We start from the raw sequence: 25768 nt of genomic DNA on the forward strand, positions 1-25768 counted from the left end.
GAGTTTGAAGTGATTTGATGCTCTTCTTCAACATGTCTACATGCCTGAATGCACTGAGTTGTTTCCATGCGACTGGGTGAATTTATATTTATAAGTTGTTGACAAGGTTTACCTAATGAAATGGCCAGTAAGTGCACATTATTCACATGCATTTGACATTTGCAGCACTTGAAAAGTAAAAAAAAAAGTTGTATGTAAATAGAGACATAATTGAATGCGTCATAGCAGAAGCTCGTGAATGTATTAATCTTTGTATGTTGCATTTATTATTGCAGTGCAGCAGAGAATTCCAATAGTTACACCTGTGCTTGACGATCCTCTTCTATTTGAATATTTAAGGAATGACTGACTGCAGTGCGGTTTTAACACATTTCAAAACGGTTTTGCATGTTTTCGAATTGACAAAAAAGCTCCACGAAATGTTATTACCGAGGCTTTTATTGTGATTTAAAAGGCCAACCGGAAGTTCCGACGATACTTGAAGCTAGAAGCTAAAGCTAGAAAGGTTGTCATCAAATCCAGACGCTTATTTGCCGTAACTCATTAGTTGACATTAATTTGACACTGTGTGAACACATGAACATGAACCCAAGGGAGACGTAGAAATATTTCCAGGTCGTCTCCATAAACTTCTGTCGAGCGACTACTTTTTTACCTGGGGGAAAAATCTATACAGAGGTTGGTCAAAATGTCTATTGTCTGTTGTTAAGTGTTAGCTAGCTGAGTTAGCGTCGTTTGCAGAGCTTAGGGGGAGTCTGCGCAAATTTATCACTTTTAACGTCGGAGCATGAGACGGTGGGACCTGTTAATAGTTGCTGAATATCGGTTGTAGCTTAAGGGGGCTGATAGCTACCTGCTAAGATGAGCATAGCTGGTAAACGTTAGTGGCTAGCTGTTTAATAACAGTAGATGGAGGCAGAGATGGTGGCTGACCAAAGCGCTGGTCACCGCCGCGTCACGACTCACAGGCATCATTCAGCCTGAGGTCAAACTGTCTGTACTACTGTGTGCGTCTGCTCCGGCTGAGATGGCTATTCATTGCCACGACTTATATACACCAACAGGTCAGTCAGTCAGGCTGCTGCTTAACTTAAGTCAACATTAATGTGACACTTCATGGATGAGACAGATTAGCCCCTCCGAGCTAATGCTACTGAGCTAGCCGAGACACTCAGTTGACACAGATCTATGAGTACAGCTTCCCCTACTGCAGACCACTTCAGAGCTTGCTGAATTATTTTATTTATTTATTTTTACACAGAATTCACAGTAATATAGGTCACTGAAGAGGCAGCTCAGATTTAAAGGCCCAGCCTGGTTCACCTCCTCTACAGAGCAGCATCTAAGCTGCCCAAGTGTCCTTGAGCAGGACGATGGAGGCAGTTTGCTCACTGTGACAAGAATGCCTTTATTACTCAGATCCATCTGTCGATGGATCTAAGCTTAAGCAGACTGCAACCAAATGAAGAGAACATCAGTCACTATGTGAGCCCCAGTGGGTTATTTGTGGCATTAAATGAATCAACCTAATGAGGTAATCACAGCTGGGTTAAATAAAAATCTGTGGCTCATTATGAAATTTAATAACATCAGAAACAACACTGTAATCATTTGAGATGCCCCACTTGTGAATTTATGTACCCATACTAGTTTTTAATACCAGTGTTTTTTTTTCTTTAGCTGTTATTCCGTCTTTTGTGCCAGAGAAATTAATAAATCTTCATTTTAAAAAAACAAACAAACATCTTTCTGCTCTTCATCACACTGTCTTTGAACATTTAGCCACCACAAAATTGATGACACAACAGATAAACATCGGCTACTGCCAACAGTAAATCTCATCATCTGCCAATCGCAGTCAGCAAGAACACTGGCCAAGGCCGATGTCTGCCTGATATATTAATGCATTTGTAATACACATCTATTTTATTGCTGCCAGTATGTCATGCTTAATTCTGATAAACATTTAATCCTAATAAGAAGTACCTTGAATATGGTTTCTTCAAAGAAATATGTTTTCTGTGTGGTCTGTGCTTGTAACATTTGTAATCGTTATCACCCAAGTAAACAACTTATATACACACAATAATTTTTTTCCTTTTCTTCACAATGTGTTGATCCAAATCAGGAAATGAGAGAAAATTATATTTATGATAAATAAAACTACTCAGGAAGCCAAATCAGGGAATTATGTTTACATGTCTCTTTGTAGTGTAATGCTAAAATACTTGTTATGTTTTTGCTCTCATTATTTCAAATACATGTTTTAGACCTATAATATAGGGGCCAAAAGGAAAGAGTCTAAAACAAGTCTGATGCTTTTAGCCAACTGCAGACAGTAGTTTGGTGTGAACTATTACTTTGGTGTTTGTTTACTGACAGTTATTTACCTTTATCAGGCTGTATATTTGAGAGATGGGCTCTGAAAACCCAGAAGACTTTGGTTCAGTTGTGATCCTTACTGAAGATGATCAGCAAGAGATTGGAGGGCTGATCAACTCTGATGGTGAAGAAGTGGATTTCTCAGATCTGAGTGAGTAAAAAAAACATCAAAAATTAACCACCGACAAGAAAAATAGAAACTAGCGATGTTTTAAATACTGTGTGAGTCGTAGGAGTTTTGATTCTTGTGGTTTGTGGTGATTTCCTGTGTGAGGCATGTACCTTCCTTTATTATTCAATGTAATTCAACACAGTAGCAGTATAACTGTGTGCTGAAAATTGGAAGTTCTCACGTTAGGCGCATTTGTTAATCTAATTAACTGGACAGAGAGTGTCATCTGTGCATGTCCTCTCCTCATTAATGGCCTATCAGAAAAGGCATTTTTGGCTTTCTTTCTCTCAGATTTAGTTAGTTTCAAAGAAAGTACAGTTTTACACCTGCAGTGTTTATTCTGTTTAAAATCAGACTGTGGTTTGTTGCAGTTTGTTTCTGCAGATGTGAACATGGTGATCGCACGCTTGTGTGGATGAAAACAGCTGGACCGAGACCCTTGGTCTCAGTTCAATTCCAAACAAACTGTAAAGCGTTTCATTTATAGCATGAATGCAATCTGACCCAGCTACCAGATATATGTTGCAAGTTAGAGCTAAACACTTCCCTTTAGCCATGTATGCATTGCATTCTGGGATGCGGGCGGGTACCATAGTACATCAGTACGGCCTATTAAGTAGCTGTGATATGAGCATAAATTCTCCATGTTCTCCACTCATCCAGAACACAGCACCTTCTTCCTGTATTTACTTTCAGGAAATAAGTGGACTGGATATTGTCACATGGTTTGTAGTGATACATTTGGTTCCTCTGTGTGAAAAGAAACCAAATCACAGGAAAAAGCTACAAGTTTACAAACTCATAAACTGATTTACACCAGAGTAAACAAACTATAGATGGAAAAATGCTCTAATATACTTCTCAAGAAGAATTATTTCCAAAGGTCCTGCAGCTGCTCCGATCTGCCACTAGTTTGTCTTTTTGTTTTTTTGAAGAAGCATAGCCTGCTTCTGAAATTGTTAAATAAATTGGTAAGAGAAAAACTAAAATAAATGAATATAGCCACTTTTGGATTTTGGCAAAAACAGTAGTGATAATGTTTGATCTAAGATGGGGAAGAATCCATCACTTTTGACCATCTTCACAAAGTGTGTCTGAGTTTATTAGATAATTAATTTTTTTTTGGCAATCAGCTCAGTTGGTTCAGAATTTTAATGTTGGTCATGAATCATGTGACTGTGTATTTGGTGACGATCAGAGAGAACTATGCGATCCATGATTAGTTTGACTAGTGAGCAATCCTCTTGCTCTCATTTTGATTGCTCAGTGGCTGCTAATCAGCCGGCCCCGGCGCTTCCTGTCTCGTGTGTCCATGTCTGCAGGCTGGTTACGTTGCTGTTGATATCCTAAAGCTGTCTCTCCAGAGAGTCTCTTCCTCCACGGTAAGACAGATGCCAGCTTCACTGACAGAACTTATTGTACGGTCCAAATGAGGACCATCTTCAGCAGCTACATTCAAAGGACGTGGAGCTGGAATCTGTGTGCAGGATGAAAGCTCATTGGAGAGGCTACTGACTCTATTGTTTAATTTTTTAGTTATTTGGTAACTGTTTCAAAATTAAATATTGGCAGTTCCCTCGCCCAGTCAGCTTTATAGACAACATCTGGTAATCTGATTTCTGAAGTGCTTCTAAGCATGGTGTTAGTTGTTCACACAGATTCTTGGTTGCTGATCTGTTCTTTGTGTTTCCACAGGAGTGAGTGCCATCCCTGGCGCCATCCCTGCAGATGCTCCCTCAAAGACATTTGGTCCAAGTGAGAATGAAAAACCGCCTTCTCTTCACACCTGCTCAGTATGTGGGAAAGACTTTCCTTATGCCTCTAAGCTTCAGCGTCACCTACGTACTCATTCGGGAGAGAGGCCTTTCCCGTGCTCCATGTGTGAGAAGAGATTTCCAGAAAAGGGGCTTCTCATGATCCATGAAAGGGTTCACACTGGGGAAAAGCCATTCCCTTGCACTTTCTGTGAGAAAAGATTTGCCAGTCAGGGGGAGCTCCGGCTACACCGGCGGACACACACTGGTGAGAGGCCTTACCACTGCTCCATCTGTCTAAAGAGCTTTTCTCGTCACTGGCACTTGAAAACGCACTTGGAGGCAATGCACTCTGAGGTTGTTGCAGGCTTTACGAGGAAGAAATTTCCCTGTTCAGACTGTGAGAAAAGCTGTAACTCAGCTGCTGAATTGAGGGATCATCAGAGGACTCACACTGGAGAAAGACCCTTCCAGTGCTCTTTCTGTGACAAACGCTTCGCCTTGTCAGGTACGCTTGTAAGACACGAGCGCCTCCATACTGGCATCACGCCTTACCACTGCTCTGACTGCGGAAAGACATTTGCACAGCAGTGGACCCTGACCACACACATGCGGACTCACACGGGAGAGAAACCTTACAGCTGCACGCAGTGCGATAAGTCTTTTGTTGCTCCTGGAGAGCTTCGGAGGCACACCAGGATTCACACTGGGGAAAAGCCATACACCTGCGCAGACTGTGGGAGGCACTTCTCATTGGCAGGAACTCTCAGAAACCATAAACGGTCATGCACACAGAGCAAGAAGGAGTCGGATACAGAGGTTGTGTCAGACTTAGTTCGGGCTGCAGCTGAAGAATCTTCCCAGCGAGATCTGGCCAGCAGCATCAGCTCTGAGGTAGTGGCAGTACACAGATATTCAAAAGTAGTATCTCTGTGTTTTATTTACTTCAATTTCTTCTTCTGAAATTGTGTTTTTAGGTGTCTGTCAGTCAGACTGTGCCTTGTGCAACTGAGCCCACTTCCTCAGAGGGTTTTAAAAAAGCAGCTCAGTGTGAAAATACCCCAGAAGGACCCATCGGCCAGCCGGACGACACTGCTCCCACCCCACATATGAATGTAATCGTGAAAGAGGAGGAAGAAGAGGAACCATTGTGCGGTAAGTAAACATGACATTCCAGAGTGTCTTTTTACGCATTAAGAGGAGTGTAAACATGTTTGATCAGCAGTGCTGTTTTTGTGTTGTTGTTGTTTTTTCCCAGTGGAAGAAACTCCAGAGCAGGTGTCTGTTGGTGAGGACTGTACCATACCAGAAGAAACTGAAAAGCAGCGTCAGGAAAGCACCACAGAAATTAGTATTACAGTAAAGGAGGAAGAACAGCAACCTCTCAATAGTAAGAATACACAACAGCAAATCCTACTGCTGATGAGTAGTCACTAACTGGGATGTGGGTAACTAGGTTATCTAATATCCCTCTTCCACTAGTATCTACTTGACTGGGCTCGACTCGGTTTTTAAGGTTTCCCATTAGGAGGTAGTACCTGGTAATCAAATCCGTCATTTTTGAAACCTGGCAACAAGGGAAATGGCCACACAAAAAACAATACAGTGGTACCTGAATCTGAGAAAAAGCCACACACTGAGCAGCATCATTTTGTCATACTCCTTTGGTGTGGCCTTTGGCGGACCTTTGCTGGACCTTCACTGGTGTTGCTATAATGACTCTGAGTATACTAGGTGGTTCTCGATTGTAGTGGAAAACAATCAAAACCGAATCAAGTCGAAGTTGAGCCACGTAGGCACAAGTGGAAAAGGTCTATGTGTTTTATAAAGTGGCTGGACAAGAATGTGTTCTTTATCCCAGCTTTAGAGCAGCATTAAGTAACACTACATAGCAGTCGTTTAAAGAGGTGGGGGGGAGGTAATTATAGGTTATTGTTGCACATAATTCTTCTGGGCTTTGACTTTCAATGGTGAAAGCTGTTGGGTGACAGCCTTCACTTTTAAAGCAACAACAACATCTTAAACCAGTAATTTTACTTTACAATGTAACAGGAAACTTGTTAGGTGTAATTTAGCTAAATATGATGCTTTTCCATTTTAGAAATAACGAATGGCAGACACTGCATCAAACTTATATTCCAACATACAATATCTAGTAGCTTTAACTTTTTTTTTGTTCTTTTTGGTGGTTTCAAATGGCTTGTTTTAGCTCTTCATATTTACATTTCCACAGTGTCTGGAAAAGATCCCGAGCGTGTTGCAAACAGTGAAAAAGAATGCCCTCCATCACCGCCAGTGCGGGGAGAGTCAAATAACAACATACCAAAGAGCTCTTACTGCTGTGGCCTTTGTGGAAGAGACTGCCACAAGATGTCTGCGCTTCAGATCCACATGCGAATTCACTCTGGAGAGAAACCGTACCGCTGCACCTTATGTGGGAAACAGTTCACCCAGAAAGGGCAACTCAAAGGTCACTATAAAGTTCACACAGGAGAGAAACCGTTTTCCTGTCCGGACTGCGGGAAGAGCTTCGCCCACTCGGGGGCCATGAACAGACATCGGCTCACGCACACAGGAGAGAGGCCCTACCACTGCTCCGTGTGCGACAGGAGCTTCAACCAGTCCGGCCGCTTGAGGGAACACGAGAAAATCCACTTAGGTGAGAAGTTTGACTGTCCTGAGTGTGAGAAGAGTTTCACACGAGCTTCAAGCCTAAAGAATCACTTCAGGCTCCACACAGGAGAGAGGCCGTACGGCTGTGACATCTGTGGGAGAGGCTTCAGCCGCTCACAAAGCCTGAGGCTCCACAGACGAAAACACGAGCAGATTCAGACCGAGGAGGAGTCTGCGTTCAATATGAGGAATGATGACTTATCACACAGCGATGATAACTCTCCAATTAATATGTGCATAACAGACAAGAAAGATGGATGATGTATTTAAAAGACATGTACCTCTAGTATTATTAAGACTTCAGACAGTAAAACAGGAACAAGGTGATGTGGAAATAAGGGACTACCTCTGTGATTAGAACTTTATTCATACTTTTGTGTGGTTTTTCACACTAGGGATGTGCAGCACTAGTCGGGCAGGCGACTACATGTTGCTTTCCTCACTAGTCATCGCAAGAAATGTTAGCGCTATAAGCAAAATATTCATATTTCTTAATGTATAATGCCAGTAAACTGTTCTAAGGTGTAGGTGTTATGTAGGAGTGTAGCCCCAGCAGCACGCCTCTCTTTCTTTCTGTGACAAGAACCTGAAAGCAAGCAATGTGAAAAACAAGCAGACGACAGACGCACTAACCAGTGCGGTATGGAAATATTTTGATCTTTTAAAAAAGTGAACAGCTGCGTGTAGGCCATGGCAGAAACTGCTACTGGAGCGGTGCATGAACACAGTCTGCACAGACGTGTGGACGTTTACCTGCACGGACAGAAACATTAGCCACACTTGGTAAACTAACCTTGTACACTAACGTTGTGTGGGCAGTGCTAGACACAGCTCAGCACACATTTCAGCTGCATTATAATATGGTTGAACATTTAAAGAATGTGATTAGCTGTTTTAAATGGGTCTCAAGTACACAAGCAGTATATGTGTGTCTACTAGACTGAAATTTTACTGTCACAAGTTTTTTTCTCACATTGGTTGACTGGTCCAATTTTCTTTTCATTAGTTTTTTTCCCGAATTTACATGAAAATAATACTAACTTTAAAAAATGTAACTCCCTGAAGAGTGTAGACAGGCTTCTAAATAGATACACACCAAGTGATGTTCAGTAACACCAACCAAACATATTTCTACTAATTTATGTAACATCTTGGAAAGTGTTTAAAATTCTATATATTGGAGGTCACTTTTACCTAACTCTGTCACTGATTACCTGTCCTGGAGCCACTGGAATAGTCCACTCACACTTATTATTATGAGTGACTGATTTAAAAGTCTGTGATTACACTTGTTTTTCATGCAGTATTTGTTATCAGGCTAATAGTGTATGTGGAAATTTGGTTGAAACTTTTTGTACTAAGCGTTATAGTGGCCCATTAAGCAGTTTAAGAATCAGGTGAATCTGAAACTTCTTTCAGACATTTAGCCAGAAATGAAACTAAATGTCATGAAATAATCAACAATGAAGCCAGTCTTCTGTAAGTGGCGAATGCTTATTAAGTCTTGTTTTCGATTGTTACTTATTAGCCAGATAACAATTCGGGTTCACCTGATTTTGTCGTCTTTTAAAGGCCGAGTAACCGACATGATTAAAGGTACCATCCTCTAATTCTGTGATGCTAAAGGCAATAATTTGAAGCCATGTAGGTGGTTAATTATGCCATGTGCTGCCTCTGTCTAAATGTATGGGACATGTCATGTTGAACAATAAAAGTTCTAAACACTACTTTGTTTGGGATTTCAGGGCCTGAATATGCTAGGGCAGGTTTAATATTGTAGTTTTTGCAAAGACCAGAACGATGCAGTTTATGGCAAACTTAAAAGAACCTTGCAGTGACAACATGTGGAATAAAGTAACATGATTACCAGCTACAGTGAACAAATAATATAATGCATATGATTCGGAAAAGCAACGTTCTACAGTGAGTGAGTATGTTTATTCTGGAATATATTTTGATCATTTAATTTGAGCCCCATTAAGCAGGACTGTATTTTTTACTTTATTTATTATTTTTATACTTTGCAAAGCAATTATCCAACACAAAATTCTGTTTACACTATTGTGCATCACAAGTTTCACAAATGAAAATCTGTAAATCATATTTCTCCACCTGAGACTAAAAATGTTTCAAATTGGGACAGCCATTTTTCTACTTTTTTTTTCTTCTTCTTCTTAACTGATTTTCCTTTTTTTTTCTTTAAATTTTTTTGTTTGTTTGTCTGTCTGATTCCTTGAAATTGGGAACATAATTTGAAATTTTGGGATACCAAGCTGAAATTTTGCAGTAATAACTTGAAATTTTTACTTATGTTTTTTTCAGTCATGATAGATGTTGGTCATCTAATCGCCTTCACATATTGCCACCACTTTCACAGAAGTCCCAGCTGCTCCTAAAGGCAGCACCGCTGAGAGCAAGCGTTCTTCTGACCAGTGTTGGGAAACAAAAAATTACTAACATATGGTCGGTAACTTTTATTTTACCGACCATATATATATATATATCTCAACACGAGATATTTGTTTGTGGAGCATAAAGGCTGTATGCTCAAAGTTTGTTGGAGGGGACTGCGTCAAACGGAAGTTGTTGGAATTACGAGGTATTTTGAAAGCGCCGTAGAGATAAATAAACGCACACCGCGCCGAGCAGGCTGTGGTGGCAGAGGTTATTAACACTACGAAAAATTTAGCTTCGTAACGCGTAATTTAAAGCTAACTTTGGGCTGTATATTGCACCTCTGCGCCTGCAGAGAATAAAGCATATCCGGTTGGACGTCGCTAAAGGTAACACTCCTGTCTGTAAACGTTTGCTAAACTTAAGACTGCTGCTAAAGTAAGCTAACGCTAACGTATGTAACCTTAATGAAAAACAATAGCGTACCACTGTAGCAGGCTAGGGTGAACAGCTGTTTTATCTATTGCTTAACACCTGTAAATAAATCTCGAATGAACTTAGAGGCCGTACGTCTCCTAGGTGAACTTTGACATTCATGTGTATATCTACGCAGTAGCTAGCTAAAGTTAGCCACAAGTTGTTCAGGACCTCATTCGTGTGACTGGGAATAACACCGCAGCTTGGATTACGATATTAAAATATAAATTTCATTAAGTTCATTTCTTTGTTTATATAAGCTAATATAACTGCAGTTAACGCGTTTTTTCCGCATGTGTGACCTTTACTTGAAGGCTAAACTTGCTGCAGTTCAAAATGCAGCATGCCCAGTATATTAGTCACGGAACAGCTGGTGTATGGTGGTATTAGGCACATTAATTGTGACATTTATTACAGTTGAGTAAATGCCTAAATTTTAACCCTAATGCTTAATAAACATTAGACATCGCAGACACTGTAGTTTGTTTGTATATTTTTTCCATTGTACTCATTGCATTGAAATGGGAGAAACTAAGTTTCACTTCACTGTTTGTCATGCACGTCTTCCAGCAGCTTCACACAAAGGAAATGAATCGTGGCTGCATGTCTCGACTGACTTTGCTCTCCTCTGTCTCTCACTGTCATAGACTCTTATTGCCACAATGGTTTCCTACAAGAAGTTGAATCCTGAAGATGTCCAGTTTTCCAGCGCAGTTTTGTCAGAAGAGCCTGTTCAAGGCGAGGCTTCAGTGAGTTAGCTTGTGTTTATGAATCTGTTTGTCATGTTATAATCCGTAGAGGCTTACAATTTTACGTTTTAGTATATTATCTCTTTCATTAGGATGACTCACAAGAATTAGGATCTTTATAAGGAAAGTCTGTATTTTACTGAATCCAGTGCTGAAACTGGATTTTTACTTCATTCCTGTGTTTCAAGGCGCTGGAGCCAGAGGACGCCTCATTGCTTCAACGTGGACCTTCATGCTCCGTCACCACGGGCCTCCTGGTGATCGGCTGCCTCCTGCTGGTGCTCTGTGGAGCATGGCTACTGGGTGCTGTGTTATGGCTGCACAATCCCAACCAACAGGAGCATAAACCGCCACTGCCGGGCCCAGGACAAACACCGGGCCCCAAAGTGCAAACATCAGCGAACGATACTGCTGCCTCTTTCCGCAGTGAGACATGCAGTCTGATACCAGAGGCGTGGAGGTTTGATTGCTACCCTGAAAGAGGGGTGGTTGTGACCCGAGAGCTGTGCGAGGCAAGGAACTGCTGCTTTATCCCTGCGTCCACCGCTTTCTCCTCTGCCAGTCGCCCGTCAGGGAAAAATGGAATCCCTTGGTGTTTCTATCCTTCAGAGTTCCCTTCGTACTCGCTCATGTCACTAAATGACACGCTGCTGGGACAGAAAGCTACGCTCGTGAAGGAGGTGAAGACGTATTACCCTGGAGACATCCTCACCATAGAAGTGGAGATGCGTTATGAGACGGACAAGCGGCTGCGTGTCAGGGTGAGTAGAGGTTTCACATTTAGTCATGGAAAACATAGAAGGGCAAAATTTTGGAAACTTACAAGTTGATGAATACATTTTGCTCATGTTCATGTATTAAAGAGCCTTTAAAACTTAGAATTCATGCTGCGTTTTTGCACTGATCTTCTGTTTCTGTGTTCATTTTCTTAATTGGAGGAAGCAACAGACCAATAAAAGAATTAGTATTTGGTTTAAATAAAAGGGTATTATGTAAAGGCTGTAATTTGGAAATTGGCACGGGCTAAACTGCCTTATAGTCTTAAATAAACATGATTGTTGGACAGCGATAGTTAAGAAACTTTATATGAAATGACTGAGTCACACTGTAAGAAACCTAAATGTGGAAAAAAGATGGGCAGATGGACTTCCAGTGCACACATCTGTTGATTCTTGCTTTGCATATAAAACAAACATGTTGACCTTTGCACTGTGATAATTTTATTGATTAATATTCATGACAATAAAGATAAGAGAAACTACACCTGTCTATTACAGATGTAAGAAAAATTTGCTCTCCTTTGCATTGCATTTTTCATTTCATCAGGTTCAAATCTAATCCTGTAAATTAATTAAGTTGTTGTTTTTTTGTTGTTTTTTTTAAATTCTGATAAAATGTTTGTAACAATTACTGTCAGTTAACCACAAATTTTTCTCCATCAAGATCACCGACCCTTCAAGCTCACGCTTTGAAGTTCCCATCTCCGTCCCCACTGTCACCAACAAGACAGAAAGCCCAGATTATATCATCGAGCTCTCAAAGCAACCATTTGGTCTTGTGGTGAAGAGGCGCTCAACAGGAGCAGTACTGTAAGTCTGAGCTGAATGGGACATTCTGAAATGTGAGGAATAAAACATCTGATTCAGAGGGATTTTTTTCCACTTGCGGCTCTGTGTTGTAGGTCTCATTTGGCTTACGTTGAAGAAAAGGGCTGTAGTTAGATTTCCTCATTCATATACATATTGGATACTCTTAACTGTATATATGTATTCAGTTATGAAATGACAGTCTCATTAATGCTTGTCCAAATGTTTCCTGTTAGTCTGAACACCACTGTGGCGCCTCTCTTCTACGCGGATCAGTTCCTCCAGTTCTCCACTTCCCTACCTACGCAGTTCATTTATGGCCTGGGCGAGCATCGCTCCACCTTCCTGCACGATGTCCACTGGAACACGCTCACCATGTGGGCTAGAGATGTGCCTCCAACGGTAACCATCAGTCACAGACACAGCTGCTGTGTGATCCCTCAGATGTTCACGTTAATATAGTTTTTGTCAGTAAAATGATCAGTTAGTTATTCTGTCTGATCATCTTTGATACTTTGCTGCCATGCTCTCACGTTTGCAGTCAATTCACAAAGCTGTTGCAGGCTGTCTTTGGAGGATGACAGGAGGCTGAATTAATTTTGTTAACTGGCTGGATAAAACTGCAGATTACATGAAATGTATTGTAATGTCTTTGCATTCTTCTTCCGTACTGTAGGAGCAGACAAACCTGTATGGGGCTCATCCATTTTACCTGGCAATGGAAGATGGAGGGAACGCACACGGCTTCTTCCTGCTGAACAGCAATGCAATGGGTAAGTCTGTTAGTCACCCTAATACCTTCTGGTTTCACAATGTGCAATAGGTCACATACACAAACACTCAGGAACAGCAGAATAAAATGCTTAAGCTTACAAGTCAAGTTCACATGACAGCAGCTGACAAAGTTAAGCAATTTCATAAAAGCAGAAGTTACAAATGGACTTTCCAGTGTGTGACAAACTTCATATCATACTCAGATGTCATATTGATTATTCAGAGCTTTGCCAACACAAACTGTAAAACGATTTGCAATGTACTGAAGTTTTAATAAGATTTGTTTCATTTTGCCATTGAACTAAGTTATGTTGAAAATCACCTTTAGATTATTATACAGACCTCTGTTCTTTTCTGCGTTTGTTTTCTGTGTTGTTCTTTCACAAACTGAAGATGTAGTTTGGAAATGAGAATGATCAGCTGATACCTTACTCTATTTTCTTTTTAAGTGCACGTTTCTTTTGATGAAAAATGTCTCATCAGTTTCTTATCTGTTTTGTCAGACGTGGTCCTCCAGCCTACCCCGGCCCTTACCTGGCGTACTATTGGTGGGATCCTTGACTTTTACATTTTCCTTGGTCCTGATCCTGGTTCAGTGGTTCAGCAATATGTGGATGTTGTAGGTCAGTAGTAGCACTGTGATGAGATGCACATATATGTAGGCATGTGTACTGCACCCTGATCCATGTTTTCATGGGAGAAAACCTCAAAAATCAGACAACCATCCTTTGAGCAAACACTTGGCAAAAGTGGGAAGGAAAAACTCCCTTTTAAGTGCTCTACTGGGGTGATGCAGTACTATAGTACTATGTCAAGATAAGATGGAGCCTGATTATTCAAGACCTTGTATAGACTTATCACCTCGTGTGATAAGTACAATTTTAAATTTGAGTTAGGATTTAACAGGGAGCCAATGAAGAGGAGCCAGTATAGGAGACATATTCTCTCTTTCTGGTCCCTGTCAGGACTCTTGCTGCAGCATTTTTGGAACAACTGAAGGCTTTTCGGGGAGCTTTTAGAACAGTCGTATGAATGACAGTAGTCCAGCCTAGAAGTAATAAATGCATGAACTAATTTCAGCGTCACCCTGAGACAGGATAATTTTAGAGATGTTGCACAAATGGAAGAAAGCAGTCCAACATATTTGTTTAATATGTGCATTGAAGGACATGTCTTGGTCAAAAATGACTCCAAGGTTCCTCACAGTGTTACTGGAGGCCAAAGTAATGCCATCTAGACTAAGAATCTGGTAAGACAGATAATTACTCTGGAAATATCTCACATTATAAGCAGGAAATCTGAGGTCATCCAGGTTTTTGTGTCTTCATGACATTACTGTAGTTTAATCAATTGCCATGTGTTATCTAACTTCATGGATAGATGAAGCTGGTTATGATCTGTATAGCAATGAAAATGTATTCTAGGCCTGAGGGAAGCATGTGAAATGTAAACAAACTGGTCCCAGCATAGAACCCTGTGGAACTCCATTATATAAATAACTCCAGCCTTTTGTCTCTGTCACCTTGAGTTTGTCCTGTTTTTGTTTTGAGAATCGCCGCTTTCTTTTCATCCATCTTTGTTGACACAGGATACCCAGCGATGCCAGTCTACTGGGCCTTAGGGTACCATCTCTGCCGATGGGGCTACGACACGAGTAATTCTACGTGGGAGGTTGTCAAGAGCATGAGGAATTATGGGATACCACAGGTAATTTCTTTTGTAGTAGGTGTCAGTGTTTTTAGTTTTTGTTCTTTTGTAATTAACCCTAAACATATGCATTTCTCTTAAGTAGCTTTAGGATGAGTGAATTCATTTTATTATTAATAATAATGAGTCTGTTTAATCGCAGGATGTCCAATGGAATGACATTGACTACATGGACAAATTTATGGACTTTACATATGAATCAAAAAAGTTTGACACACTACCTGAACTGGTCAGGGACCTACATGCTCATAACCAACGCTACGTCATGATCCTGGTATGCAAACACACGTGTACTTGGTCTCATGTGTTTTGTGTCTGCTTTGGCATGTGAGTGTTTAAGTGAGTCGTTTATTAATCCTTCAGGACCCGGGTATCAGCAGCACACAACCCGAGGGCTCATACTGGCCCTTCGATGAAGGTGTAAAGAGAGGAGTTTTTATTAAAGATGCTGAAGGGAAAACGCTTATTGGGAAGGTGAGACATGAAGCCACACAACCACATTAACTGAGCCATGTTCTGTGACGCAGGATTAATGAGTTAGGGAAACATGTTGAGCCTAGAGCCTGTATATGATGGTGCTGGGCCTTCTTGTTCCAGAGTAGATTTAAGTATTTGTGAGCCCCACTTTTTCATTGATTCTTTTGCTGATGAAATAATCAAAGTGCACAGTAGATACTTAGCAGAGATGTTCGTTGTTGTGCATCTTGTTTCACAGGAATTTTAAGCATAAATATGCCTGGGCCTAATCTGCTGCGAAGTCAGTGTTGCTGTTATTAAGATGTTTTTATTGGTATTTATCACAGAGAATATTCATTCCTTCATTATGGAGGCCATGTCAGACCTGAATACACTTATCTAATGTTAATATTGAGAGTGCACCCAGGGGTAAAATAAATACTTTCACTGATGAATTTACAGGATTAACAGTTTTCTGCAACATTCCCCTCTTCTCTACTTTGATGTACCTGTGTTGTGTTTTGCTGTAATAAGTCTTTACATCCTTTATCTCTCCTGCTGTTTCTCTTGACTGATTGGGCAGAACTTAATTGGTTCATTTTGTGCAGAAGATGCAAATAATGCATCAGAAGCCTGCTTTTATTTTAGCATGTGCAGAGACCCCGGGCTTTCTTTGAAAGCTGCTAACTATCATTGTGATACCTGCTGTCTCAAATCAAATCCCCAATCAAAGAAAGCAGAGTTACACTGAACCAGCTTCTTACTCCACCAGTTCTTCGATCACTTAAACCCATGTAGACGTCACTGATTCAGAGGTTTTAATAGAAGTGTTCAGTGTCCTGACACAGAATGTGAGAATCCATAAACGTTCTGTCTTGAGCATGGAAAGCGACCTACTCCTGACCAGGTTATGTTAAACATAAGTTACCATGGTGATTTAGCAAGACAAAAAGAGAGCCCCGTTCATGTACCAGAAAACTCTGACTTTAGGCTCATCACAGCTCACTCACTCATTAATCTGGGCGGTACTACAGTAGCTACAGTATAGCTAAAAGCATTTTGAAAGTTCTCCAGCTTCATTAGATCTACGCAATTCAGCTGGACCGGTTCTTAAGTGCAGCCAGGCGAGCCCAATAATAAATGAACATGGTTTTGAATGTTAAGCATGAATTTAAACTAAAATTCTTTCTTCCCGTTTCCAGGTGTGGCCTGGTCTCACGGCATATCCAGATTTCTCTGATGAAGTGACACATGAATGGTGGTATGACAACCTACAGATGTTCCACGATAAGGTGGCGTTTGATGGATTATGGATTGTAAGTATGAGAACAGTGCAGGCTGTTAAATAAGTAATCACTGACTCCTGCCTAGATGTCTCCTTATGATTATTTAAAGATCTGACAACACTTCACTTGGTTTTAGGACATGAATGAGCCATCAAACTTCCTGGATGGATCGACCAGTGGCTGCCCAACAAACAATCTTGAAAACCCTCCTTACACTCCAGGTAGGAGATTGGATCTACAACAGAGATCACACTACAAACATACAATACATTTGGGTTTCATGGGGTCTTCTGCTTTCAGGTGTACTGGGAGGTTTGCTGAGAGCCAAAACCTTGTGTGCCACTGCGCAGCAGAAGCAGTCCATACATTACAACATGCACAGCCTGTATGGACTGATGGAAGCTAAAGCCTCTGCAAGGTTTGATGCTCTCAATACTCGGATGTACACGCGCAACGGAATTGAAACACTACAATACTTCTTCATTGGGGCGATCGTGGCTCAAGAGTTGGGAGTTCGCCTTGTAATCGGAAGGTTGCCAGTTCGAGCCCCGGCTCGGACAGTCTCGGTCGTTGTGTCCTTGGGCAAGACACTTCACCCGTTGCCTACTGGTGCTGGTCAGAGGGCCCGGTGGCGCCAGTGTCCGGCAGCCTCGCCTCTGTCAGAGCGCCCCAGGGTGGCTGTGGATACAATGTAGCTTGCCATCACCAGTGTGTGAATGGGTGGATGACTGGATATGTAAAGCGCTTTGGGGTCCTTAGGGACTAGTAAAGCGCTATATAAATACAGGCCATTTACCATTTCATTACACACTTTGTCTTGTTGTTTTCACTTCCTCTCTGTCCCCGTGTTTAGCGCTCTGAAGCGAATTGTGGCAAAGAGACCTTTCGTGATCTCTCGCTCCACCTTCCCCAGTCAGGGCATGTACTCTGGTCACTGGCTTGGAGACAACAGGAGTCAGTGGAAAGACCTTTACACTTCTATAGCAGGTCAGAAGTTCAGCAGATACAGATACAGATCATACACACTGATGCATAAACGACGACACTCTGGCTGATCTGTTGTCGTAAAACTGCTTATTTGACTTCTTGGATAATCTCTTCTATTATTTATCATTTTGGATTTGAGGATGTTTCATGTGAAATTGTCCGTCTCATCGTTGGATATTTAACTCCCATTTCCTTCTGTGCAGGTATGCTGACCTTTAACCTTTTGGGCATCCCGCTGGTGGGAGCAGATGTCTGCGGCTTCAGCGAGGAGACGCAGGAGGAATTGTGCGTCCGCTGGACTCAGCTGGGAGCTTTCTATCCGTTCACACGAAACCACAACGCCATCAGCATGAAGGTAAGAGTGTCCTCTTCAGTCTAGCACTTACAGGTTTAGCTGTGCTTCTGAAAATTGCACTTATTTGTTTATTTATAGTTTCGTGATGACACCTGAAACTTTTACATCAATGTTTGTTTTGTAGCTTGAGACTTCATTTGGAGAATCTAAACCTGTAACTGCATGTCTACTAATGGATTCATTTTTCTATTTTGCATCTCCTACTGTGTGTGGGGCTTATTTCTGTGGTTTTACAGCCTCAAGACCCGACAGCTTTCAGCCCGCTTGCTCGCACAGCCATGAAGGAGGCTCTGCTGCTGCGCTACTCTCTCTTCCCTGTTCTCTACACTCTCTTCCATCACGCGCATGTGCACGGACACACAGTGGCTCGACCAATAATGTTCGAGTGAGTAGGAATCCTAAAAGCACAGATTTTCATGTATTCCGTGTGTTTCCCGGGTGCATAACTTTACGTACTCAAAAGGTTTCCCAAAGACGTGAAAGCCTACGGCATCGACAAGCAGTTCATGTGGGGGAAGAGTTTGTTGGTGACACCAGTGTTGGATCCTGGAGTGGACTACGTGGATGGTTACTTCCCTGAGGGACTGTGGTACGACTATTACACGGTGAGACTCTGTGAGCGATAGTGCGAGGACAGAGCGTATGGTGACTTGATCAGAGTGCTTATATCATGTGTGTTCCTTTACTTCCCAGGGCGACTGTGTGACCAGTAAGGGCGAAGAGCTTCGACTCAATGCGCCTCTAGATAAGATCAACCTGCATTTGCGTGAGGGCTCCATTATACCAACACAGGTAAAAGGTTTTTCAGCTAAAACGGGCCTGTTACAATGCTGGATGCTCAAATTAACCATGGGCAGACTTTTAAATAGTACAGTCAGAATATGTGGCTGTAATCCCTGTAAACCTAAGGGCATCTTACACTGCAGTTTGTTTACTCGAACCAAAATCTGTCATAAAAAAAAAACCATGTGAGAATGTTCAGTCTGCTGATTGGCCAAGTGCGTCTGAGGCGGGAGCAACAACAGTAAACCAAGGAAGTGCTCTGTGTTCTGGATGAGTAGAGAAAATGGAGAATTTATGCTCATTTTACAGCTACTTGATTGGCTGTACTGACCTTCACATATGTATGGTACTCTCCCAGATCCCAGAATGCAAAGCATGACAGAGTGGGTACAGGAGCTGCTGTAGCCTAAACTTGCAGCGTGCACCTGCTAGTTTGTTCGGATAGAAGTTGGATCCTGTTCACACCATAAACAATCCACTCTGCAGTAGCACTCAGCAGTAAAAGTGGCAAAGTGTAAGAGAACAAGGTGAAAGCTTTGCCTTTAACTCCAATATTATTATTTTTGCAATGAAATTTAGAACAAGTTTACCAAAGTTTGAAGGAAATTTAGGCTAAAATGGGACTTTTCACGCTGAAGCACTCAACTTTGCTTCACATTACCTTGGCCGAGGTGAGAATGCAAATGTCTGACTCGGACTGAACATCAAACAGTCTTTAACCTGCCAGCCGGTCAGTAAACCTTGTGTAGCAAGCAGCACAGACCATACTGCACTGTGTAAGGGGGAGGCAGCCCTACCTCGTCAGCTTTCTCGTCGAAACCCCACAGAATATTTCCAGAAGTGTCAGCGTGTCTGAAACAGACAATCTCCCGTTGTGTGCTAGATATGAAGGGAAAGCACATGCATATCTACACTTGTCGCCGATATCTATCAGTGCATATCTGGCAGGGGTGTCCAACTCCAGGCCTCGAGGGCCGGTGTCCTGCAGGTTTTAGATGTGTCCTTGATCCAACACAGCTGATTTAAATGGCTAAATTAGCTCCTCAACATGTCCTGAAGTTCTCCAGAGGCTGGTAATGAACTAATCATTTGATTCAGGTGTGTTGACTCAGGGTGACATCTAAAACCTGCAGGAAACCGGCTCTCGAGGCCTGGAGTTGGACAGCCCTGATACATGGTTTATTGGATTTTATTATTTGAACCTTTTGAAACCTCTGTATCTCAAACATAAAAAATATAACATTTAATCCAAACACATTCAGATGTAATTCACACAAATTACGCCAAAAATTTTTGTTAAATTTTTTTTTTTTTTGTGCTATAAACAATGATATCTGTGGCTCCATATGCTACCTCCTTGTGTTGGAATTTTGCCTTTTAAAATGACAAACAAACTCTAAGTCTGTGCTGAAAACTGAAGAATGCTGAAAACCGTGTGTGTGTGTGTGTGTCTGAATTTGTGATTCTACTGGTCAGACGTGTGTGTGTGTGTGTGTGTGTGTGTGTGTGTGTGTGTGTGTCTTCCACTTGATTCACATTCATGTTTTCTCTCTGTGTGCATGTTTGAACAGGCGCCCAACCTGACCCTGTGGGTAAGCACTGGTCAGCCTCTCCACCTCGTCTCAGCTCTCTCTCAAGATGGTTCAGCCAGTGGAGATCTGTTCTGGGATGATGGAGAGACCATCGACACCTACGAGACCAACCAGTACGCCTACATCATCTTCAGCATTGCTCAGGTGCTCACCTTCATCTATTTTGTAGAGTACAGTAATCTACCCTGCGTGTTTGCTCCAGCCTACTTTATCTGACTTCACACATCATGCCGCTGCTCGTGTAGATGAACTGTGTCTGGACCTGTTTAATTTAGCTGTGCTTTACAGAGAATCTCACCCGTGTTGTTGAAAAATGGTTTGAGCTTTTTTTATTACCTTATTTTGTAGAACACAATGACATCCCAGGTGCTCTCTAACCACATCGAGGCGTCATACATCACTGTGGAGTCGGCCTCCTTCTATGGTGTGAAGGAGAAGCCGAGCAGAGTGTTGGTGAACTCCCAAGATGCACCGTTTACCTACAGAAACAACCAGGTGAGGTTCTGAGTTATGTGGGGTAGTTTTTTGTTTTTTTTGTTTTTAGGTTTGGAAAAAGAAAACGGTGACACATCATAAAAAAACCTTAAACCAACTGACAGGGCAAACAGAGAAGTGCACATGGTGAACCAAGTCTGCAAAGCATCACAATTATGTCAACAGAGAGAAGAAGCGAGTCTGAAATCAGTTTCTCGTGACAGCGACCTTTCTCAGTTTAACAGACTCCACAGCTGGAGACAACCACATCAGCAGCACAACAGAGCACTCAAGTATCTACTGGGTTTTCCCACCTTTGCAAAAGAGGGACACCCCCCCCCCCCCCCCCCCCCCCAAAAAAAAAAAACACAACAACCTGGTACCTTCGGTTTTTACCGAAAGAACTGAAAGATGCTTCCTTGTTAAAGCTGCTAGGTTTCATAAATCAGCCTTGTTTCAGTTTCTAACACAGGATGAAACTGTACCCAGTATTTCCATCTTTTTCCTCTTCCTTTATTTTCAATTAAAAATATTTTTAAATTAATTTGATTGTTACTTTACATGTTTGTCACACAGTGTGTACAGTGAAAGCTGTCATTTTTTTGCATTTGGGCATTAAATAATTAATTTGATCACTTATTTCGAGAAATGCAAAACTTTATATTAGTCCAGCACAGAAAAACTGGCAGCAACATGTATTTAAATTATGAAATGTAAATGTGGTTATCTTAGTTTTATATTATAGAATTTTCTGATGGCATTGTTATAGATTGATGGACAAAAAGCAGTGATTTAAAAAAAAAAAGATCACTAATATTATTGAATAAGTCTTGAATAAAATATCAAATTAGTAGATTTTAGATTTAAAACCCTGTATTACTTGTGCTCATGAAGCCATGTGTTATTGCCATGGTGTTCTGTAGCTTTAATGCAGACAGCAGATAGTGTTGGCTTTGGTTTCACATGAAGATATTCTCCAAACAGTAATGATGCTTTCCTTCCTCTCTGCAGGTGTTAACAGTCGCTGATCTGGGTCTCAGCCTGAGTCAGAACTTCACCATCAGCTGGATGTAAGCAGCTGTGAAGCCACAAGCTTGCACAGCGCACCATCTCCAAGAAGCCAACAGCCATTTCTTTCAAATTATTTTGGCTCTTGACTCAAAGACACTCGATGCAAAATAGGGATGTCGGGTAATTTACTTCATTGATGGTCGTCGCCCTTTAAAGAGCAGTATTTCACTTAACTCTTCAAACCTTTCCTTGGGATATGCCTGTATAGCTCTGCAGCAAGCGTAGAAATGAAATCACTGGGGCTCAACATTTTCACCATTCAGATGTCCTTGTCAGTGTTTCCACATCTGCATTGGGTGTCTTGCTCGTAGGCTTCGTAAGGGAGGGATTCACTTAAAAAAGATCACAGCTGCTGACATCAATGCAAACGCGCTTGAATACAAAGGTTGCGTGAATGTTAAGAGTTTATACCCGATGATTACCGGTAGGAATAAAGAGCCAAAGCAAAGTGTCCGTCAGTTAGGAGTGAAATTTAAGGTACTCAGGAGCGAGGGGGTCATATTGTAGTGTTAATATCATCCTAATGCAGGCTTTGCACAATTAGACAAAATCGCCTTCCTGTGCTCGGCATGCTTTGAAAAGCTTGTCATCACTGACCAATAGCAGTTTAGACGCAGCTTTAATGTCTTTGGAAGACCACTCTCTTTGTGTGTATCTGATTTATATTATAGTTTGGTCTGGGTAGTCTATACTAAGTTAATGTATCAACACTGCATTTTTAATTTTACTTTTGTTCCCTTTTTTAAGTCCTCGTGAGCAGAAAAATGACGTGCAATAAATGAGTGAGATAAAATTAGCTTCCTTAAAATGTGACAGCATAGTTCATCATGTAGTTTGTTCCATGTGCTTGAAAGTTGTTTACAGTCTGTTTTGCACTAATTAGTACTGCAATATAGGACAGTTGGGTGTGCCTTATGATTCCTTTTCTTCTTTTTCTTTGTTTTTAAGCATCTCTGCTTTATAACGTCAGCCCCTTTTCAACGCTGAAGACCGTATTACTGTTAAACACAAGAAGGACTTTGCTGATTACAAGTGTTGTACAATCATTTTACTGTGACTCGTCACTCTGACAGAGCAGAATACAAATGAAAGCTAAAACTTGTTTTCCTTGTTTTTAGATCAGCACTGTTCATTTCTGCCTAAATTTGAAATTGATTTAGTACATTTGCCGTGAATTAGTATTTCTCACGGATTCTTGTAGACAACACTGGAAAAGAATATGCTGACAACGACATGAATGCGTGTTCGTGTGATGTACTCATACTTCAAGTGTCACCGACAGTTTGCAGTATTTTATTTTGAAGGTATTATAAATTTTATGTGCTCAAATTGAATTTCAGTTTGACTTTTATTTGAGTGTAACATCAGACAATAAAACATTTCAAAATAAAGAGACTTCCTGTTTTATTTGTTTGTGTTTTAACTTGGTGTACAGTTTTGAGGCCTTCTCTTATAAAGTAGTGAACAGATGTTTTTTGTATTGCTTCTTGAAGTGCTGAAGTAAACTCGCCAGCAGAGGGCACGGTCTCCCAATGACCAGGATAGGACTAAGCAAAGTACATCCTATGTTCAGTAGGTTGTAGAATCACATTCAACAGCAAGAACTTGAAGTAATCAGTTTCTCTGTAACTTTATCAGTCTCGCGTCATGTTGGAGGAATGCTGTCCCACTCGTTGCAGTGTTACTTCATTTCTTTGAGATATGTGGACATTGGTTTATGCACAACTCTCACAGCATTGGAGTCAGCTGAGGTATTTGGCTGAATCATTGAAACACCTTCATCCTTCTGTTTCTCACCTGTCCTGTTGCAGATTTGCTGCTGTCATCAGGATCATTATCCTGTTGCATGACCTAATTTTGGCCAAGCTTCGATTGTCAGATAGACGACCTCACATTTGACTCTAAAGTCCTTTGGCATACAGAGGAGTTCAAGGTCAACTCAATGACTGTTAGCTGCCCAGGTCCTGTGTCTACAGAAGAAGCCCAGATCATCACCCCTCCACCACCATGCATCACACTTGTTCTAAAGTTTTGTTTTTCAGCAAATCTGTTGCTGTACACTAAAGCCAAAAATCTCTACTTTGGTCTTGCATGTCCAAAGAAATTTGCTCCAGAGGTTTTGCTGTTTGTTCAGACACAATTTGGCAAACCTAAGCTGTGCTGCCATCTTCTGACTTCTAAATAAGTCACACTTGTTCAAACCTTTTCCTGATTTAACTATCATGAAGTTTAACATTTAGCATGCTAACTGAGGTCTGTAGATTCTGATATAACAGAGTAGCTCTTGGGTGTTTTGCAGCTTCACTGAAGGTTGCACAATTGTGCATCTGCCAGAGAATCTGCTTTTATAAAGGTACTCACACTTGCTGATGATCACCTTATCAAGTGCATTTGATCAGCACCACCTGGCTGCTACTTACCACCTTAATTATTATGGAAGCAGTAAAGGTGTGCTTATAAGGGACTACAGAGTCCTGTGGAGTCCTTTTCTTCCACATGACTGTAACTGTGTAATTGCCACTCTGGCAACAGAGGATGTTTCTGACACACTTTGTAACATGAGAAGAAAATAATACATTCTCACCCCTCAAAACCTCACCGGGAGTAGCACTTTATCACCAGCAAATGTTCAGTAAGAGTCATTGCACATTGAAATATTTCTTATCAGGAAATGACAATTGTTCTTAACTGAAACTGTGAGCTGTACGGTTAATGTTTACCTTATGCTTATTCATAGTTACTCCTGGAGCTATAAACAAGGTTGAGATCTGTGTATGTGTGTTTGTTCAAATTATAAGGCCACTCTCCTGTTCCTCCTCTTATTTTCTCATCCTGCTGCTCTGCTTTTTCCATCTCTTTCTCTGTAATGCTGTTTCCCTTTAAAACCCTCATTGCATCTACAGACTAGACTAGACTCTCCACTCTATGAAAGTCAGAAGTTATTTAGATAACAGTCTCAGGATGTCCGTCATTAAGATCATCTGAGGACTCTTATAAATCATTTTGACTCTTAAGAGTTGCATGTTCTAGTACGTGTTTCTCACCATAACAAACTAACTGGAAAACATCATGGAAAAGGAGCCCTGACGCTACACCAGACCTTTGACCGGATCTCTGAGTTATGACAGTAAACTATTGCTTCGTTGTACCAACAAAAGCTCCAGAAAGTGAAAGTAACAATTGCATGCTGAAATTGTCCTCCATTGCTGATAAACTAGGCTTGCAATAGATGTGTTTTTATTGGCTGTGTGGAAATGTTCACAGGCTAACTGTTTCCAGATGGGACTTTGAGGAGAGCACATATATCATTCAGCAAAAGGGGGAGGAGAGAGAGCTCAGAGAAAGAGCAGCAGGGGTCTGTCAAAAGCATTCAGCTCTACTGACGAGGGCATTTCCTGTCTGGATTTGGGAGGATTAGGCATTCATGCGTAGGGGGGTGTTTGTATGCTTTGCATGTGGAGAGTGGGACCAACACACAAGACTTTTGTGGGATTCTTGTCCGTGTTTGATGTGTGCAACTTTGCTTGTAGGGCAAACAGTGATTTAGTGTCAGTTGTCTGAGGAAGAAACTTGGAGCTGCTAGATTGTGTTCCAGTCGGGCTTTTCTGAATTTCTGCTTTGTCACATTAAAGTTTTGCTGTATGCTACATAAAGCAGAAACTGAATTTAAAATAAACTAGCAGTGTTACTGAGAAGGCCTTGTTGCGTATAAAAAAAAAAGGAAGAAAAATCTGGAAAGTCATAAAAAGAAGTTAAATGCAGCTTCATTGTTCACTTCGAACGTTCCTTTGCAGCTTGCGGGAGATATTTTTTTAACAGTAAGAGTTGCTGACATGGGACAGAGACAACACCAAGCTCTTTTTTTTTACTGCACTTGCATTTGTTTCCAAGACACTTGACCCGTTGCCTACTGGTGGTGGTCAGAGGGTAGCTGTGGCTGCAATGTAGCTTGCCATCACCAGTGTGTGAATGTGTGTGTGGATGACTGAATGTGTAAAGAGCTTTGGGGTCCTTAGGGACTAGTAAAGCGCTATACAAATACAGGCCATTTACCATTTTTACCATATTTCTGTTCACTCTATAATGCTGGCTATTA

At 41.3% G+C, this 25768-nt stretch overlaps 2 protein-coding genes across 5 annotated transcripts; both read left to right on the forward strand.

Annotated features, from left to right (window-relative positions):
- Positions 1–268: 268 nt before the first annotated feature.
- On the forward strand, positions 269–8708 carry LOC121811906 (zinc finger protein 883-like). 4 transcript variants are annotated; one of them, XM_042227290.1, is made up of 6 exons: positions 269–1534; positions 2400–2533; positions 4250–5202; positions 5286–5463; positions 5567–5698; positions 6542–8708. In XM_042227290.1, the coding sequence occupies exons 2-6, from the start codon at positions 2416–2418 to the stop codon at positions 7240–7242; spliced, it is 2082 nt and encodes a 693-aa protein (XP_042083224.1). In that variant the 5' UTR covers positions 269–1534; positions 2400–2415; the 3' UTR covers positions 7243–8708. The 4 variants fall into 4 exon arrangements, with proteins under 4 accessions (XP_042083224.1, XP_042083225.1, XP_042083223.1 ...); XM_042227291.1 differs by having other exon boundaries at positions 269–1064; XM_042227289.1 differs by having other exon boundaries at positions 272–678.
- An 894-nt stretch (positions 8709–9602) lies between these two features.
- gaa2 (alpha glucosidase 2) lies at positions 9603–23063 on the forward strand. Its single transcript, XM_005938471.3, has 21 exons — positions 9603–9764; positions 10500–10601; positions 10790–11362; positions 12045–12190; positions 12424–12589; positions 12864–12960; positions 13465–13584; positions 14550–14668; positions 14811–14942; positions 15032–15142; positions 16327–16440; positions 16547–16631; positions 16711–16828; positions 17264–17397; positions 17601–17752; positions 17989–18137; positions 18216–18357; positions 18446–18544; positions 20107–20271; positions 20476–20622; positions 21613–23063. Exons 2-21 carry the CDS (start codon positions 10515–10517, stop codon positions 21673–21675), a joined length of 2919 nt encoding a protein of 972 aa, XP_005938533.1. The 5' UTR covers positions 9603–9764; positions 10500–10514; the 3' UTR covers positions 21676–23063.
- Positions 23064–25768: the final 2705 nt, after the last annotated feature.

The sequence above is a fragment of the Haplochromis burtoni genome, unplaced genomic scaffold (assembly GCF_018398535.1).
Source record: "Haplochromis burtoni strain Fernald_Lab_line unplaced genomic scaffold, NCSU_Asbu1 Contig_253, whole genome shotgun sequence".
Classification (NCBI taxonomy): Eukaryota; Metazoa; Chordata; class Actinopteri; order Cichliformes; family Cichlidae; genus Haplochromis; species Haplochromis burtoni.